The sequence below is a fragment of the Colletotrichum acutatum genome, assembly GCF_030867785.1.
Source record: "Colletotrichum acutatum strain CBS 112980 chromosome Unknown BDZ83scaffold_115, whole genome shotgun sequence".
NCBI lineage: Eukaryota > Fungi > Ascomycota > Sordariomycetes > Glomerellales > Glomerellaceae > Colletotrichum > Colletotrichum acutatum.
This window is the reverse complement of record NW_026849109.1, coordinates 58,273-73,629: the sequence shown is the minus strand read 5'-3', so window position 1 is coordinate 73,629 and position 15,357 is coordinate 58,273. Positions and strand designations below refer to the sequence as shown.

General features: G+C 51.9%; 7 protein-coding genes across 7 annotated transcripts; 4 read left to right on the top strand and 3 right to left on the bottom strand.

Moving 5' to 3' along the window:
- Positions 1 to 255: 255 nt before the first annotated feature.
- BDZ83DRAFT_634870 (uncharacterized protein) lies at positions 256 to 1,170 on the top strand. The gene is made up of 3 exons (XM_060509131.1): positions 256 to 488; positions 569 to 699; positions 777 to 1,170. Exons 1-3 carry the CDS (start codon positions 398 to 400, stop codon positions 1,011 to 1,013), a joined length of 459 nt encoding a protein of 152 aa, XP_060360571.1. The 5' UTR covers positions 256 to 397; the 3' UTR covers positions 1,014 to 1,170.
- Positions 1,170 to 3,358, bottom strand: BDZ83DRAFT_679932 (uncharacterized protein; the record flags this gene model as incomplete). Its single annotated transcript, XM_060511195.1, has 4 exons — positions 1,170 to 1,669; positions 1,727 to 2,040; positions 2,101 to 3,123; positions 3,187 to 3,358. The coding sequence occupies 4 exons, from the start codon at positions 3,356 to 3,358 to the stop codon at positions 1,454 to 1,456; spliced, it is 1,725 nt and encodes a 574-aa protein (XP_060360570.1). The 3' UTR covers positions 1,170 to 1,453.
- A 716-nt stretch (positions 3,359 to 4,074) lies between these two features.
- Positions 4,075 to 5,621, bottom strand: BDZ83DRAFT_42921 (short chain dehydrogenase). Its single transcript, XM_060503037.1, has 3 exons — positions 4,658 to 5,621; positions 4,371 to 4,601; positions 4,075 to 4,315 (listed from the first exon to the last, which is right to left on the bottom strand). Exons 1-3 carry the CDS (start codon positions 5,405 to 5,407, stop codon positions 4,181 to 4,183), a joined length of 1,116 nt encoding a protein of 371 aa, XP_060360569.1. The 5' UTR covers positions 5,408 to 5,621; the 3' UTR covers positions 4,075 to 4,180.
- Positions 5,622 to 6,236: 615 nt separating this feature from the next.
- BDZ83DRAFT_722812 (Alpha/Beta hydrolase protein) lies at positions 6,237 to 7,471 on the top strand (the record flags this gene model as incomplete). The annotated part of the gene is made up of 2 exons (XM_060512508.1): positions 6,237 to 6,306; positions 6,381 to 7,471. 2 exons carry the CDS (start codon positions 6,237 to 6,239, stop codon positions 7,469 to 7,471), a joined length of 1,161 nt encoding a protein of 386 aa, XP_060360568.1.
- Positions 7,472 to 8,207: 736 nt separating this feature from the next.
- On the top strand, positions 8,208 to 8,624 carry BDZ83DRAFT_587450 (uncharacterized protein; the record flags this gene model as incomplete). The annotated part of the gene is made up of 1 exon (XM_060506042.1): positions 8,208 to 8,624. A coding segment is annotated over one exon (417 nt), but the record flags the coding sequence as incomplete, so codon positions are not given.
- Positions 8,625 to 9,432: 808 nt separating this feature from the next.
- Positions 9,433 to 10,533, bottom strand: BDZ83DRAFT_587443 (uncharacterized protein; the record flags this gene model as incomplete). Its single annotated transcript, XM_060506040.1, has 2 exons — positions 9,433 to 10,316; positions 10,380 to 10,533. The coding sequence occupies 2 exons, from the start codon at positions 10,531 to 10,533 to the stop codon at positions 9,433 to 9,435; spliced, it is 1,038 nt and encodes a 345-aa protein (XP_060360566.1).
- Positions 10,534 to 12,044: 1,511 nt separating this feature from the next.
- BDZ83DRAFT_42883 (heterokaryon incompatibility protein-domain-containing protein) lies at positions 12,045 to 14,263 on the top strand. Its single transcript, XM_060503033.1, has 2 exons — positions 12,045 to 12,793; positions 12,855 to 14,263. Exons 1-2 carry the CDS (start codon positions 12,229 to 12,231, stop codon positions 14,150 to 14,152), a joined length of 1,863 nt encoding a protein of 620 aa, XP_060360565.1. The 5' UTR covers positions 12,045 to 12,228; the 3' UTR covers positions 14,153 to 14,263.
- The last annotated feature ends 1,094 nt before the right edge of the window (positions 14,264 to 15,357 follow it).

Genomic DNA, 15,357 nt, shown 5'->3' with positions numbered 1-15,357 from the left:
TGATCATCTGAAAGGATTGAACATGCCGCCTTGCTGCAATAGTACCAAGAAATGTATGGCATGCCAGTGCTGATGTATGACGAAACCTGCTTTGCCTAAGCGCTTATGCACCCCAATTTACCCCTCAGTTCCGCGCCTCAACACAGCATGACGCCTTTGGCCCTTGGCTGCAAACGCAAAAAAGAAGAAGATGGGCAAAAATGTAGCTAGATAAGGGCAGCTACATGGAACTTAACCAGTCAAATTCTGCCTCGGCGGATCATATTTCCATTTCCACAATTTTACGTCATCAAATACATGAAAGAATTTCTCCTACCTTTTCACTCCCCTGCGCGTCATCATTGCAAGTCTGCCCTCCCCCAAAGTAATCGTTTCAATCATTCAACAAATCATCACCATGTCTTCCTCCGTCATTCCCACTTCCACCTCCGTCGTCGAGAGCGCCGTCATCAAGGCTCCTCTCAGCCATGTCTGGCACTTCATCAAGCGTAAGTGCAGTGAAAACCCGGTCCAGACAGTGGATCAAGGATGAGAGTGGGCAAAAGCTGATATCGAATTTTCAAAACAGTCCAGAACTTCCAGAACTTCTGGTCTGCTCTGAAGGGCAGTGAGTTCGTCAAGGCTCAGGAGGAGACCGACATCGTCAGATGGACTTTCCAGGACGGCACCGTCCTCGAGGTCAAGCAGGAGGAGCACAGCGTAAGTTTCCTCATCGCGGGGTTACTTCCTCGCGATTGCAAACGGAAGACTTCACCGGAGACTGATACCATATTCAGACCATCAACCACTACATCACCTACAGCGTCATCACTTCCCAGCCTGAGCTGTCTTACACCTCCGTCGTCAGCACCATCCGCTGCTACCCCGTCACCTCTGGTGAGAACGAGAACAGCACCTTCGTTGAGTGGACCGGCAACTTCTCCAGCGACGCCGATGCCGGTGTCATCCAGGACGCCAAGTTCAAGCGCCGTGAGGCCCTTGCCGACCTGGCCAAGGCTGCTGCCAAGTTGTAAATGTTATAAGCGATGAGACTGGAATGTCGAATTGTTGAACTTTTGCGCTTGCCTCGTCAAGGAAGATAGTCAAAAAAGTAAAAGATACCACTTGTTGTTCACAATTTATTCTGCCCCTCGTATTTTATGCTTGAATATTACAGTGACCTTCACATTGCATTCGTAAATATTCATACAGGGAGGATTTCAAGTGAGACAAAGTATGAAAGACCCATTGAAACTTCCTTCTATGAGTCAGTATATTGCATCAAAGTGGACACAAATCATACTCGATTTCGAGTTTTGCTGGTAATGAATACCGACTTATATGAGACTCGCACTGCCTCCCCATTGAGGGCAGCTGCACTCTCGTCATCAGCTCGCAATTCACTTTGACAGTCTTTTCAACCTCATTCCTGCATTTTCTGTTTGACGAGTTCCCCGTTCCAAAGTCTCCTTCCTCATACCATGCCAATCCTCCTTCTCAAATTCGCCAATTTCATCATCAACAAAGCTCGCAGCAATTGCATGCCTACACTGAACTGCTGCCAATAGCGGTTCCGAGCCAATGGGTTCCGAGCTAGGCCGAATAGCAGTGACAGAGCGTATCCCACAACAGCGGCAACTGCCAACTTCTTTGGCCATGTCCGTCTCCTGCGCCCGGCATGGGTCGGTCCCTTTGATATGTCAGCACTTTGCCGTTTCAAGTAACCTCGTCTCGCTCGCATGCTTACACGTATTTCCAAGTCACCAAAGTCGGGGAACAAGCAGCGATACCAGAAGTACGCTTGAGAGTAAGGATAGGTCGAGCCGTTCCACTTCTTGCCGTCCGTTGTGTCTTTCAGATACCAGCTAGTGCATCCCGTAGACCATACAGTCTTCTGCATGTCGGCCTGCATCTGGTTGACGTATTGCTGCTCTGCCTTTTTAGAAACTTCCACGGTTGTTCCCTTGCCATCAAGCACCGGTTTGATGATGCGAAGCGCAAAGTTGATGGAGTTTTCCGCTGCGATAATTGTGGAAGTGTGGCCTGTGAGTGAGTTCGGTCCTAGAGTGGCCTGAGTCAGCAAACACCCTACTCCCGTATGGCATATAGCATAGAGCCTACCAAGAAGTACAAAAAAGTTTGGAAATCCGCTTGCAATCGTGCAATTGTAAGCCTCTGGGCCACCAAACGACTCCCAATGCTGGTCTATCTGCTCTCCGTTTCGACCAATGACATCTAGGCCCCCAACAGCATTGTTTGTTACGAAACCATTGGCTAAAACGATGACATCCGCCTCTGTCACGCCTTCCCGGGTTCGAATACCCTCTGGTACAATTTCTTGGATCGGGTTGTCTAGCAGAGTGAGATTCTCCGAGTGTAAGCTCTTCAAGTAGCCTGAGTCGAAGATGCGTCTCTTGCAACCGAGTTCGAAGTCAGGTATGAGCTTTTCATGATACTTCGCCGGCGCCGTTGTCTTCATGTACTTCTCAGCGCTGGCTCTAGCACGCTTGCGATACTTGTTTCCATCATTCGTCATATAAAACCCTCGCAATGTGTTTTCTGCCGCAGCAAAGACCAGAAATCTCTGCAGCGTCTGTGTTCCCGGCACATGCCTCAAGACGTTCTTCATGAACTCTGTATTCTCATTGTCGACGGGGGGTAAGACCCAGTGCTTTGTGCGGATAGCTTGCGTGAGGTGCTTCGTCTTGCCTACAATCGCCGGTACGATTTGCGATGCGGTACACCCGTTCCCAATGACAACAACTTTCTTGTCCTGGATATCCACGGTTTGATCCCACCGGGACGAATGAAAGATGCGACCCTTGAAGCTTGTTGAACCGGGAACGTCGATCTCCCGTGGTTGCATGAGTTGTCCCGTGGCAGCGAAAAGGAACTGACATTCATGCGCGAACACCTGATTGGTTTCGTAGTGACGAATGTTCATCCTCCAGCGTTTGCGCTCTTCCGACCAGACGCATTGCTCGACGTTGACGCCAAATCTCATCTTCTCGATGAGCGAGTATTTCTTGGCCACATCGTGGAGGTACTGCCATAGCTCCTGTTGCGGAGGCAATACTCGACTCCAGTCTGGGTTGGACTCGAACGAGAAGCTGTACAAAGCGCTGGGCACGTCGCATGCACATCCTTTGAGTTGATGTCAATGACTGCCGCCCTTGGTGGAGCCCCTGCTCCGAGGGGGAATGTTACCTGGGTATTGGTTGATGAACCATGTTCCTCCGAGATCACTGTGCCGTTCAAAGAATTTGATGTCGCCAATGCCGTACCATCTCTTCAGCGTAGCACCCAGCCCGATCGCCGAGAACCCAGTCCCAACGCATGCGAACTGACTGTAGGTAGGCGTTTCCAAAGCTTTCGACATTTTCCGCGTATCAAATCGGCCCGTGTTATTGATACTAGAGGTACTTTCGAAAGGAGCAGTCACAAATAACCGACTCTCACTTCAGATACACCTGTTGACTTTGTTCCCAGAAAGGGTGAGGTCAAAAAGTCAGTTTCAGGAAGCAACCAAACACTCGCGGAAGTCAGGATGATGCGGGGGAGCATGTCGTCGTCGACCTTGGTCAACGGGAGCTAGTTCGCTCATGCCTCGGCTCGTCCCACGTTGGGCGTGCCCGTCTCGTCCGACGGTGGCAAGCATATGCATGCTACTGCGACGTCGTTGTGAAACTTTGTGAGAGCTTCTGAGAAACACCATGACCTAAGAGACCTCGTTTGATGGGGGGATCGCCCTAAAGTGGAGAGCTATGGCCCGGGGATGAGGGGAAAATGGAGCTGGTAGCGGAAAGGTGACGATCCCGCTCGGGACTATTGGTCAATGATGGTTCTTGGCAGATCGGGAGCACACGAGCTATGTGAGAATGCAACGGTTCACGGCCGGAGCGCCGGGGTAACGGAGATATTGACGCCCCGGTCCATCTCGATTCGGTTGAACTCATCCGGCTAGGGGCCCTAGGAGACCCATCACCACATTTGGTGAGCTGCGGGTCTTAGCTCTGTGGACGCGCATACGTTGTAGGTGTGACAGGTCAACATTTTGACCCGGACTGAAGAGGAGAAAACGGAAAGTGGTGATATGTTGGTGATCCTCAATCATACTCATATTTGGGCACGTTGAGGTTGTTCATTATTTTTTCTGTCTCACTACATCTAGAAAATGGCAAACAAAGTCCGTCCAACACACTCACTTCTCCGCAGGTTCTACCATCTCAAATTGACCAGTTGTGTCATCAATCTTTTGCCTTGGCGTATACGCGATATCTTTCGCGCTCGCAGTAGTTTCCCTTGCAAGACGCCATAACCACTCGGGACCAGCCCGCTGCAAATCAGTTACGTCAGTGTTGTCTAAACATTCGAGGAAGCATGGAACTTACCAGGGCTGTCACAGATGACATGATACCGGGCAGATAGATCGTCCGTCCGAAGCCACTGTATAGTGAGTCCACGATGGCCTCTCCCACTGAGTCAACATGAAGCAGCGGCATCATAAAATGAGGCTGACCGGGGTCAAAGGGAACCAGCGGCGTTCGGATGAAGCCAAAGATTCCAAGCGTTTGGCGAACTTTGGGCGCTTTGTGAATGTACTTCAGCTCAAGTTGAAGTGACTGCAAAGTGTCAGCTGTCGTCAGAGCGCTTGACAAGTCAAAAGAGAATCATTTACCTCATGCATCGCGGTGAGTCCAGCCTTGGTGGCTGAGTAGTCAGCAATTCTCACTGGGGGAACCACTGAACTCATTGACCCGACGTTGACAATATGGCCATGATTGGTGCGAACCATGTACGGCAAGAATTCTTTCGTAAGCAGGAACGGCGCGAGCAAGTTTGTCTTGATGGTCAACTCAACGTCTGCGTACGAGCCTTCCATGATGCTATAGCCCCGCGCGATTCCCGCATTGTTGATGAGAACGGTGGGATCACCGACTTGAGTTCGGATCAACGTGCAAAGAGTCTTGAGCGCCTTCGTGTCGGTCAAATCACACTTGAAGAAGTGAATGTTGGAGCCTTTCGGAGGCTCCCATAGTAACGGAGCCAGGTCGACAACAACAATATTTGCACGCGGGTTTCTGGCCAAAATATGTTTGATGATACTGTGACCAATACCGCTGCTGCCGCCGGTAACAACGATGATTTCTTTGTCAAAATCCCATGTGTGGTCCGTCGTCCAGTTGTTTGCCGACCACTTGTTCAGATACTCGGTAGTTGATAGGACAAAGCTTGCTAGAGCCGCGAGGAACGCAACGCGCTGAGCGGTGTCAAATCTGATGTCTGAGAGTCCGACCGTTCCGTTCTTTCTTGCTGATACCACCGCCAGCCCTGTTGCAAGCGGTATCGAGAGGTATGGATTGAGGACTGATTTTCGGAGCCATCTGGCAATTACATCGACTGTGAATCCTTCTCGTGAGGTCAACATGGTGCAGTTGCTACTAGCGTCATCAATCCCACTAAACAATTGAGACAGATAGGAATATTGATCATGAACCGGATGTTGAATGCAGCCTGGGGTTGGTGTTTTAATGTTATGGGCGAAACTGTCACGTTTCAACACGGGCCGAGATTGACCCCAACAGCTTTGGAAAGATCCCTCCAAAGTGAGCAGCCGAGGTCCGGAACCACTTCCACGAGATCAGACCAGGCGACTTGATACCCCAATCTGCACGAGCATGAGGTTTGGAGATCCAAGCTCTTCTTCCCTGCACGTCAAAGTGAGGGGCATCCCCCACGCAATAATGCAAGGGTCTAACCTGAAGAAGCAACATGATGCTACGTAGGAGACTGGCTTTTGTGACGAGTTTAAACGAGTGCGAACTACCTTGCCAGCTAGCTCACACCAAGCTACTGTTACCTCTGCCACCCTGAACAATCTTGAATTATGCCTCGGTCGGAAGCATCGGTAGTAGAAGCGTCTCTTCGGTTGCCCGTGCCTCCTGCGGATTCCTGCGGACAGACATGTCAATGACATTCTGAGCCACATTTGCGTTTCTTGTCCACGTCAAACCTCCTGTCTGAACCTGTCTGAACGTTTTCCCAGAGTTCCAAAGCCACCCTGCGCCGTGCTGTGGTGATTGCTTACTCACTTGCCAGTTACTCGTAGCACAACCTTTGCTGTTTTCATTTATGTCGGCCATACGGCTGGATCGTAGACAGCTTTGACACCAGACGAACCGAACCCCTAGACACATTAGTAGGCTTCTTTCCGGGTGCGATCATCGCGTGCGAGTGCGACCGAGAGAGAGAAAAGAATGTCGATATCGAGACCGCAGCTTTCGCTGTGGGAGAAGAGGGACTTGGTCTTTCGTTTGCTATTCCGTGGTATGTCTCGCTTCCGACCTGTCTCTTGTTTTCCAGCGAACCATTGAACGGTGACTGACTCCGTGTACTGGTAGCTCCGATACAATTGGCGTGGAACTTCTTCTATGGCATCCCGTTCGCTATCGCGAGAGGCGTTTCGATCCGCTTCTTTGCCTTCTGCGCCTATTACCGATTCGCCTTGGGGTCGATGAGAGCACGCGAGATTCAATTCCTCATCCCTCCTTCAATCAAGACGTACGAGAAATGGATCGCGAAAAAGCAGAAGCGTCATCCAGAGCTCGGGGACAAGCTGCAGAAGAAAATCGAGACCCTCCCTGCTAATGACGGCTCGATCTTGTGGATCGGCAATCGCCAAAAGGCCACAAAGTTTGTCCTGTTCTTCCACGGCGGTGGATACGTGGTGCCCCTTCTACCTGGACACCTCGACTGGTGCTGGAACGCGTATGTCACCGGCGGTCCTGGAGCTCACGCAGAGGTTGCCGTTGCTGTCTTGCAGTACACCCTCGTCCCCGAAGCTCGGTATCCCACGCAACTCCGTCAGGCGATCGCGGCGCTCAACCAGCTGATTCTCTCTGGCATCAAACCCAACGACCTCCTCATCGGCGGCGACTCGGCCGGAGGCAACCTGGCGTGCTCCGTCGTTCGCCACATCTGCCACCCATGCCACCTCGAGATCCCAGCCCTGCGCTTGGAGAACCGCCTCGCAGGTGTGTTCCTCGTGTCACCCTGGCTCAGCAGCAAGACGACAACGCCCGCGTTCACGGAAAACAACTACGTCGACATGCTTACTACGACGTGTATGTCCCGCGCCACAGCCGAGCTCCTCCACCCGCGGTTCCCCGTGCGAAACAAGTCCGACGAGAGCGACCTCGCCATGGCGATGCCGATGGACGGCGACATGGCGTGGGTGGATGAGATCTCCGCAGCGACTAAGAGCCTGTACGTCACTGGAGGTCAGCAGGAAGCTTTCAGAGATGACATTCGAGCGTTCTCGGAGCACGTCAGCTGTGGAAATAACGATCTGGATCTTCTAGTCGAATTGCCGGAACGCGAGGCTCATGATTTCATCTTGCTTGAAGGTCAGACGGGTCGGGTGGGCGATGCGACGGTGAGGATGAGAAATTGGGCTAGTTCACAGTTGGGCACCGGGCGCGCGTCAGTGTAATGTAGCGTGGCAGATGAGAGCGACACATGTATGAGAGGTGGCGGTGGTGAGTAATTCGCGCCAATAAACTCACTGGTTGATTGATTCATGAGCGAATAAACTGTAATTTGATGTTAGAGAATGACCATGCGCCAGGAGATATTGAGATATTATCATCGCGTGCATTTGCTTCGCTGTCAGCAATGGAGGTTGAGAGTGAGACTGAGAGGCCTATGATTGTGACATTGGTGAGGGGTCTTTTCATTCGCTATCACGCTTCCAAGGTGTAACAATGTGAACTTTCATTGTTTCTCACAGCGCAGCGAGGCAACATGAGTTCCTGAGTCATCATATCAAAACCCTGGCTCATTTAGTGCCTTGAACCCTGGTTCTCATCCCGGTCAGAATGAGCGGTCTAGTCGAATTAGAAAAGACATCTTCTGCATCTGTCTGCACCACCTGCTTGAAGAAGACAACCAGTCGCCAACGGTCTTGCCAAGCGAGGCTTATTTTGGCCGCTTTGAGAGCGGGGTGGAAAGAAACAAACGCGTCGCGTCCACAAACTCCAGGCAACAGAAGGCACAGCATCTCATCGAGGCTTCTTCACGATAACACACATTCTGCGGGGCAGTTTAAGTGCTTTCTTTTTCTTCTCAGACTGTGATCTACTGTGAGTCTCAGGAACCAAACCACCAAACTCTCAGACTCACTTTGCTCACTTACCCCTCATATTTCAGCCGTGGCCATCGTCGACGAGATGCCTCCAGATCAACCCGCCCTCAACTGCGCCTACAACCGCGACGATGTCGTCGCTGGTCTCACTCAATACTACTCAGCCCTTACGCGCCTGGCCTACATTCCATCAACATATGTCGACTTCCCCCCGCCAGGAGGCTGGACAGATGCCGACCTAGATATCGGCGCCCTGCGCGCTCTGCGACGCTCCGAGGTCGTTATCGACCTGCTGCGCCATCTCCCCTACGCCAGACCGATGCACGACGGACCTCGTCCGGGCCCCTGGAACGTCGCACCACAGACCAAGGCTGTGCGCTACCTCCGTCACATGGGACACTTCAGCCAGTGGTCCGATCGCGGCGACGCGGGGCTTCACGAGCTCGCTGCCCTTCCCACACGCGATACGGGAGCGGCACCGATGGATTTGCCGCCGGATGTTGTCTGTCTCACGTACGGAGAGTACCGCTCTTCCAGTTCGCGCACGAAGCCTTATTGGTGGATTGTAGACTGCAGCCGAGGCGTTCTCACGCCGTACGAGGAGAATCTCTACACCGTCGGAAAGGTCCCGCGTAATAAGCCGTGGCGGTGTGTACGGTCGTACTCTGTTACAGACTACTTCTCCCAGCTTGTGTCAAGCCTAGGTGTTCAGCTGTTCCCCGTGCCGCCGACCGAGGACGACGATGCCGAGATCCTCGATCCGAGTGCTCTCGCCAAGTCATCGGAACCGGTGGATATCTATCGCGCCCATGGCTGGGGCACTGGCGATCTAGCAGACTTCAAACACGACGAGTGCATCGTCGCGCTCCAGGCCTGGCGGCGCCGGGTACACGAGGCAGAGCAGAGGAAGATCGCCCAGGACGAGGACGACGCCGACGATGAGGACTTTGAGATGGATGACAGTGATGATGACGAGGATGCGGCACACGAGGGAGAGGCGGGTGATGGACTTGCTGATGCTGTGGCGGACATGGAGATGGATGATTTGAGTGCCGAGGCTGCTGCTTTGAGAGCTGACATGAGCCCGGAGGAGCGTGCAAAGTTTGACTGCAGACAGACGCAGTCGCACTTTGATTGGATTGACGAGGAATGATTGAGATGCAGCATGCCTTATGAAGCCAAGTTTATCGTTGATTTGGAACTAGTAGATGAGATATAGAACAATGCTACAAGATAATGACCACGCTCACACCTCTGTGTGGAAAGCTTGGAGATCCAGGTACACGTCAACACACAATCCGAGCCTCGTATTACATCTTCGATTCGTGCATCATCTTCTTCACTTCAAAGTCCCAATTTGGATCGGCCCCCTGGCTGTGTTTCTTCAATAAGGTCATCGAGTTCCCTCGCAGAACCTCGGGTGCAACAATTGACCCTCTCGGATGAGAAGCAACAAACCCCTCATATAAAAGGACCTGAAGCTCAATCAGCGGGTCAGGGCAGTAAGGAAAGTCCGATCCAAAAAGGATGTGAGACGGATCTGCAAAGTCGAGCAGGCCACCCAGCTGGGTTGGGCCGGAACTAAGCGCCGTGTCGTAGTAAAACCGAGCAAAGTCAGCCTGAGCAGTCTCGTAGCCCACAGCAACAACGTTCGCGAGAGCTGGGATATTGAGAGTCCCCAGCACACGGGTAGCTAAGAATGGGAGAGTTCCTCCAGCATGCGAAAGAATCACGTCGACGTCGGGGCAGGAGTGGAGGGTCCCGGTGAGGACAAGGTCCACCGCGGCCCGGGTAGTTGCGAGAGGGTAGTCAACGATCGGCTGCGGGAGGGCTGAAGCTATGAGCTTTGGCGTTACGTCGAGACCCGTCGGATGAAGGAAGACAAGAGCCTTGTGAGCTTGAAGCTTCTCCCAGATGGGCTTGAAGACTGGATCACCGAGGAGCTTGCCGCCGTACGAGGTAAAGACGGTTACACCGTGGCAGAGTTTCTGTTGCTGGTAAAGAAACTCGATTTCTGAAACTGTGCCGTCGACGTCTTGCCAGTCAGGTAGGATTCCAAAGAACCCAAGGCGTCTCCCTGCTGATGACTTGCTGATCTGGTCTGCGAGGTCGTTGTTCAAGGTATGTGCAAGCTTTCGTCCGTCTTCACCACTTCCCGCGATCGATGCACCGGGGGCTGAAACTGATAGTATCCCTGATCGTTGTATTAGTCGAATGAAGAAGTGATGCACAATTCCCCCCAATTCATAGATCTCACCTATTGATGTGCTGATGTTATCCATCAGCTTGAGAGCATCATCTAGAGACCACTCAGGCGATGGAAACCCGGAAGGATCCCCTCCTGCGGCGTTCACCGCTGAAAGGTAAGCCGGAGGAAGCGCGTGAATGTGGGTATCAATACGTCCTGACATGTTGAATTGGTTATGATCCTGATTCAGCGACATGGAATCTTTTGAGTTGCATCCTCATGTTGTTAAATACAGCTTATGAGGTATGTAAGTGCTCAGGCAGTCCTAAGTCCCCAGCCAACACACGGAAGCACGGTGCCGTTGGCCGACCCCTCTCGAGGCCGAGTTGCCGAACTAGACATCTTTGATCGCCATTGGCTGCTCTTGGTGGTCGGCGTCAGATATTCGCTAGCTCCGACATTTGCCTCAGAAACGGCATTCGGTGTGTACAATCACCGCGAGCGGAGTCAAACTACACTAAGTATTTGTTTTCGACGGGGTGCTCTTTATGCGCAACATTGTATCTTGTAAAGCTCGAATGCCTATGCAAGGAAGAGACGTCGCCCGACAACACGATGGAATTGCCATGATCAACGATATGTGAACAGAACTGCATGGCAATGGACAACTTACTCGCAAACTAGGCCCACCAGTGCCATGGAGGAAGTTGGTATGATCCATGAATGGAACAAGAGATCAAGTATCAATTTAACTCGAGTGCCGGATTTTTAATATCAATCACCAGACTGTCGCTATCTGGAAGACATCTACTTTTTTGAGATGAGTATCACGCAAAGTCCGCGGAACCAGGGGTGGCAAGGATTGGGTTGACATGTATACGCCATATAATCGCCCGAGGACTGTGTCTTTCGGCATGCTAGGTTCTGGGGTTGTCATGAACAAAAAACGAGCATCTAAAGCAAGCTCTTGTCGAAGCTTCGTTGAGTCGGTTCACCAGGCTGCTTTTCCTCTGTCTGAAATCGGTTTCAAGCATCACTAGTAATCGTCACTACTTCGGTTCGGTGAGGGATGTGGAAGCAAGGAAACAAATGTGCAAAAACCTCATGCAGGAACACCACTGGTTACCTATGGCCCCATTACACTCAAGAGTCCGAATTGTGGAGATGCTCGAAAATAAAGGCTAGCATTTGGCGGTCCTATACCGACAAGATCGTCACTCAGGACGTCATCAGGTCTCCCTTATGTAGTGCGACATTACCTGCCGTACCAGCTCGCCTCGCCCGGCACGATGCAGGGTCCTTGATAACTCAGCAAGCTTTCACATTGGTCTTCTTGCCAAGAGAACTTCCTATCCCTATGGCCAACGGCTGAGGGCCCACGCTTGTGAGATTTATCTCGGCTTTTCAATCCACAACCCAGCCAGCATTTTATTCGCCATCTCTGACTGCCCTCCATAAAATTTCACTGGCGACTGATCGTCGTGCGGGGACGCATTGCCTGGAATTCTGCCTCGTTTCGCAACTAAGACATCGTTGGAGATTTTTGCCATATCCAACGACACATGCTATCTGTAGCACCACACGTTGGAGCTGACAACTAACAGTACTCCCGACTACCTTGTAAAGAGAGTGAACGCCACAGCATTGGCTGTCTTAAAATAGCTGCTGAAAACGTATTTTTCTCAGCCCAATTGTATCCCTGGCTGCCTTCCTGTTATGCACATTCTACCGACAATCATGTATCGGCCACTCCTTTGCCCCTCCTAGTGCTTACTTCCTTGGTCCAACGTCGGTGCTGATTCCCTATGATAATCACGGCTTTCACTTAAATGAAGCTGGGCAAAGCACACTCTCTCCATTGCTTGCGTGTGAAATATTGTCAGGGTCGCTAGAGCTCTTCATAATTCTTCAAATCAGCATGAAGATCTCTAATGATATCAAACTCGACCCTCTGTCTACCTCACGATCCATTCGACTTGTAGTGCTTCAAAAGAGCGTGAAGAATAACTCCGTTCGAGAACCTCTCAGTTGTCGACTTGTCGAAGCAAACGTGGACCGGCCGCCCTCATACGCTGCGCTATCTTATACCTGGGGCGGAGAAGAGCCGTGCGAACCGCTCACAATACGAACTTCTGGGTCTTCCACGAAACAGGTACTGATAACTCCTAATTGTGCTACCGCACTGAGGCTGTTACGTCGATCCCTTCACCGCAAGACGAAAAATCATCGTAGCTTGAGTGTCTGGATAGACGCCATCTGTATCGACCAAGCGTCCGACGACGAACGCAATGCTCAAGTGGCCATGATGGCCGAGATCTACCAGCGCGCAAAAACCGTCGTTGTCTGGCTCGGGGAAGACCATGCACCGGCAACTTGGCGTAGTCTGGCATGCTCGAAGCCTCTGGCCTTGTTTCCACGTCTGGGGTATGATCGCGGTCGCAATGAAGGTGTAAAGAGCTTGGCTGCCAGAGTCGCTCTCAAAGGTACAATGTCCAGCATATCATTCTCATCAAATTTGTTCCTCAGCCTCTAACCGAGTGACAGTTTGCAACAGTGACACGCTACATCACTTGAGACTATCACCCTACTGGACACGGGTATGGACACTCCAAGAATTCGCCCACAAGAACTCCGCTGTCCTCTGCCGAGACTCCCGACTCTTTGTCTTCTCAAGTCTTGCCCGCCTCCTGGCAGTGGCACCAAAAGACGAGAGCGTACTAAGTCAGCAGGGCATGGACTTACATGTCGACCTCTACGAATGGAAAGCAATGGCAACAACACGTCCGTTCCGCGCAGCAACGAACCAACTACGTCGCGTCCTCACAATGCAAGCCTCAGAGCCGCGAGACAAGATCTTTGCGCTGCGGGCGCTGTCTCCAGGCGTACTCGGCAAGATGACGGTGGACTACCGGAAGCCCGTCGGAGAGGTTTTCCGGGACGCAACGAGACTCATGGTCGAAGAGGAGGACAGTTTGCCGGTGCTGTACTTTTCGAATCGGAAGAAGACAACGGCTGGTGTTGCGTGGGAGACCATGCCGTCGTGGACTGTTGACTTTGCGACTGCGGACTCTGAGGTGAGGGGGTCGTATAAGTACTACTACACCAGTCTCTGTGCGGCTTCTGGCGGGGCCAAGTCGTATTTCGCGTTTTCTGGAGACGGGAAGAAGCTTACCCTTCGAGGGGTTCGTGTAGGAAAAGTAGGGAATTTCGTGAGCGACATATTCCCGACCAAGAGCCAGTGTTCCGAGGGGAGATGTGATGTCGACGACAAGAAGATGGTGGATAAAGATGAAGGGTGTAAGGTGCAGTCCCCATTGCCACACGACTGCGGAAGCCCGTATCTAGATGTACTCGGCCGTTTCATGACGAGCGTTACGAGCAGAATTTGGGCAGGGCCGAAGCTCGACGCAATGGGCCGCAGTCTCTACGAGCTGTTATTGTGGATTATCCAAGGGCCAAAGAAGTATGGATGGTCGGCAAACATGTCATCAACATCGACATCATCCTCGTCTTCGTTTTCCAACAAGGCGGTACGAGGTATGTCAGTCATCTCATCACTCGTCAAGTGGGACTCGCTGCGCGGGTGCCAGTGCCGAGTCGAACTCCGGCTAGGGCGGTTGTTCTACACTCTTGATAGGAGAGCTGGGTTTGGAGTCGTTGGTGTTCGTGAGGGCGACACCGTGTGTCTTCTCGCTGGGATGGATCATCCATTCATCTTGCGGCCTTGTAAATTCGAGGTCGGGAGGTATACGATAGTAGGGCCAACAGTGTTTGCTGGTGCGATGGGTGGTGAGATGTGGCCGACTGATGAGGATGAGCTCGAGTACTTTGAGATTGTGTAAGATGTGGTGTAAGAAATTGTGCAAAAGCGTATGAGAGGCTGTGAAGCATTCTCTCAAAATATTCCCAGATGGCACAGGAACGTCTGTTTAATGTTAGGCATTATTGTTTGATTACACGGACGTATAGTAGTGAGAGGTAATGAAGCTCCATAGCATGCTCTCTACATTCGTGAAGAATCGCGCCGAAACTCAATCCCTCGGTCCCTTGAACCGCCAGGATCTGTGATTACACTTTCAGAAGAAAATGAGAAATTATTCAAGAGGACCGGGCACTAGCTTTGTGAATGGACTCTGATAATTCAGCATCGGACCTTTACTTCGGGCAGTCCGACCGAGTCAATCATCTGAAGACGACCTGCTTTACTATCAACTCTCCAAGCGCGGACGTACGAGCCATCTTGTAGTCAATCCTCAAGCCCAGCTTCACGAATAAATAAGAAGCAACAGCCCTGTCGAGGCTGACAACAAATGACGTTGTACTGGAGTTCTCCGTGCGTGCGTGTATGTGTACGTGCGATGTTGCCCCTCTTTGTACAACACATCAACTTGCCAACAATCAATTCCTCTCTTCTGCCCCACCACTAAGCCTCGTCTCGGAGCCTCACTTTAGGGGTGTTGCCAGTTGAAGAGGTGGGTTAATTGACTTTAGGCTGTGCCTTCATGCAAGACCATCCCTAACTCTCATCAACCTAGGATGACTACACTTTGGGGAAAAGTGCGCCAACACACCCCCGCCGCCGATGATGAAAGTACGGTTCGGACGACTCTGAAACCCCAAGTGAAGCACCTCAAAGGCCGTCATACGGCCCTTCCCAACCGGAACCAACACGCAAGTTGCCAACCCCCTCTTCTGGCGGAAATCTCATCGGCCTCATCCCGGTACGGCACCCAAACATCCGATCCAGAGCCCTTTGCCGCTTCCCACATGATCATGCGGGAAGCTCCTGAAAGTGTAATGTGAATTGGGCTATTGGAGGACGAGGGAGAGAGTTAGGGTATAGCAGACAAGCAGACTCTCTCTTTGCCCACTGATATATGGGCCAGTCTGTGCCCGCATGAAAGACGTTACATCGAATGACATCTTCCCCTTCTCTCCCCCCGGACCTCTGCTTCTGCGCCCTCATTCAATCCATCCCATCTTTTGCTCATCGCAGCCTTGGCGCTTTTACGCGCATAGCGCATTCACCTCACGAGCTTCCATCATC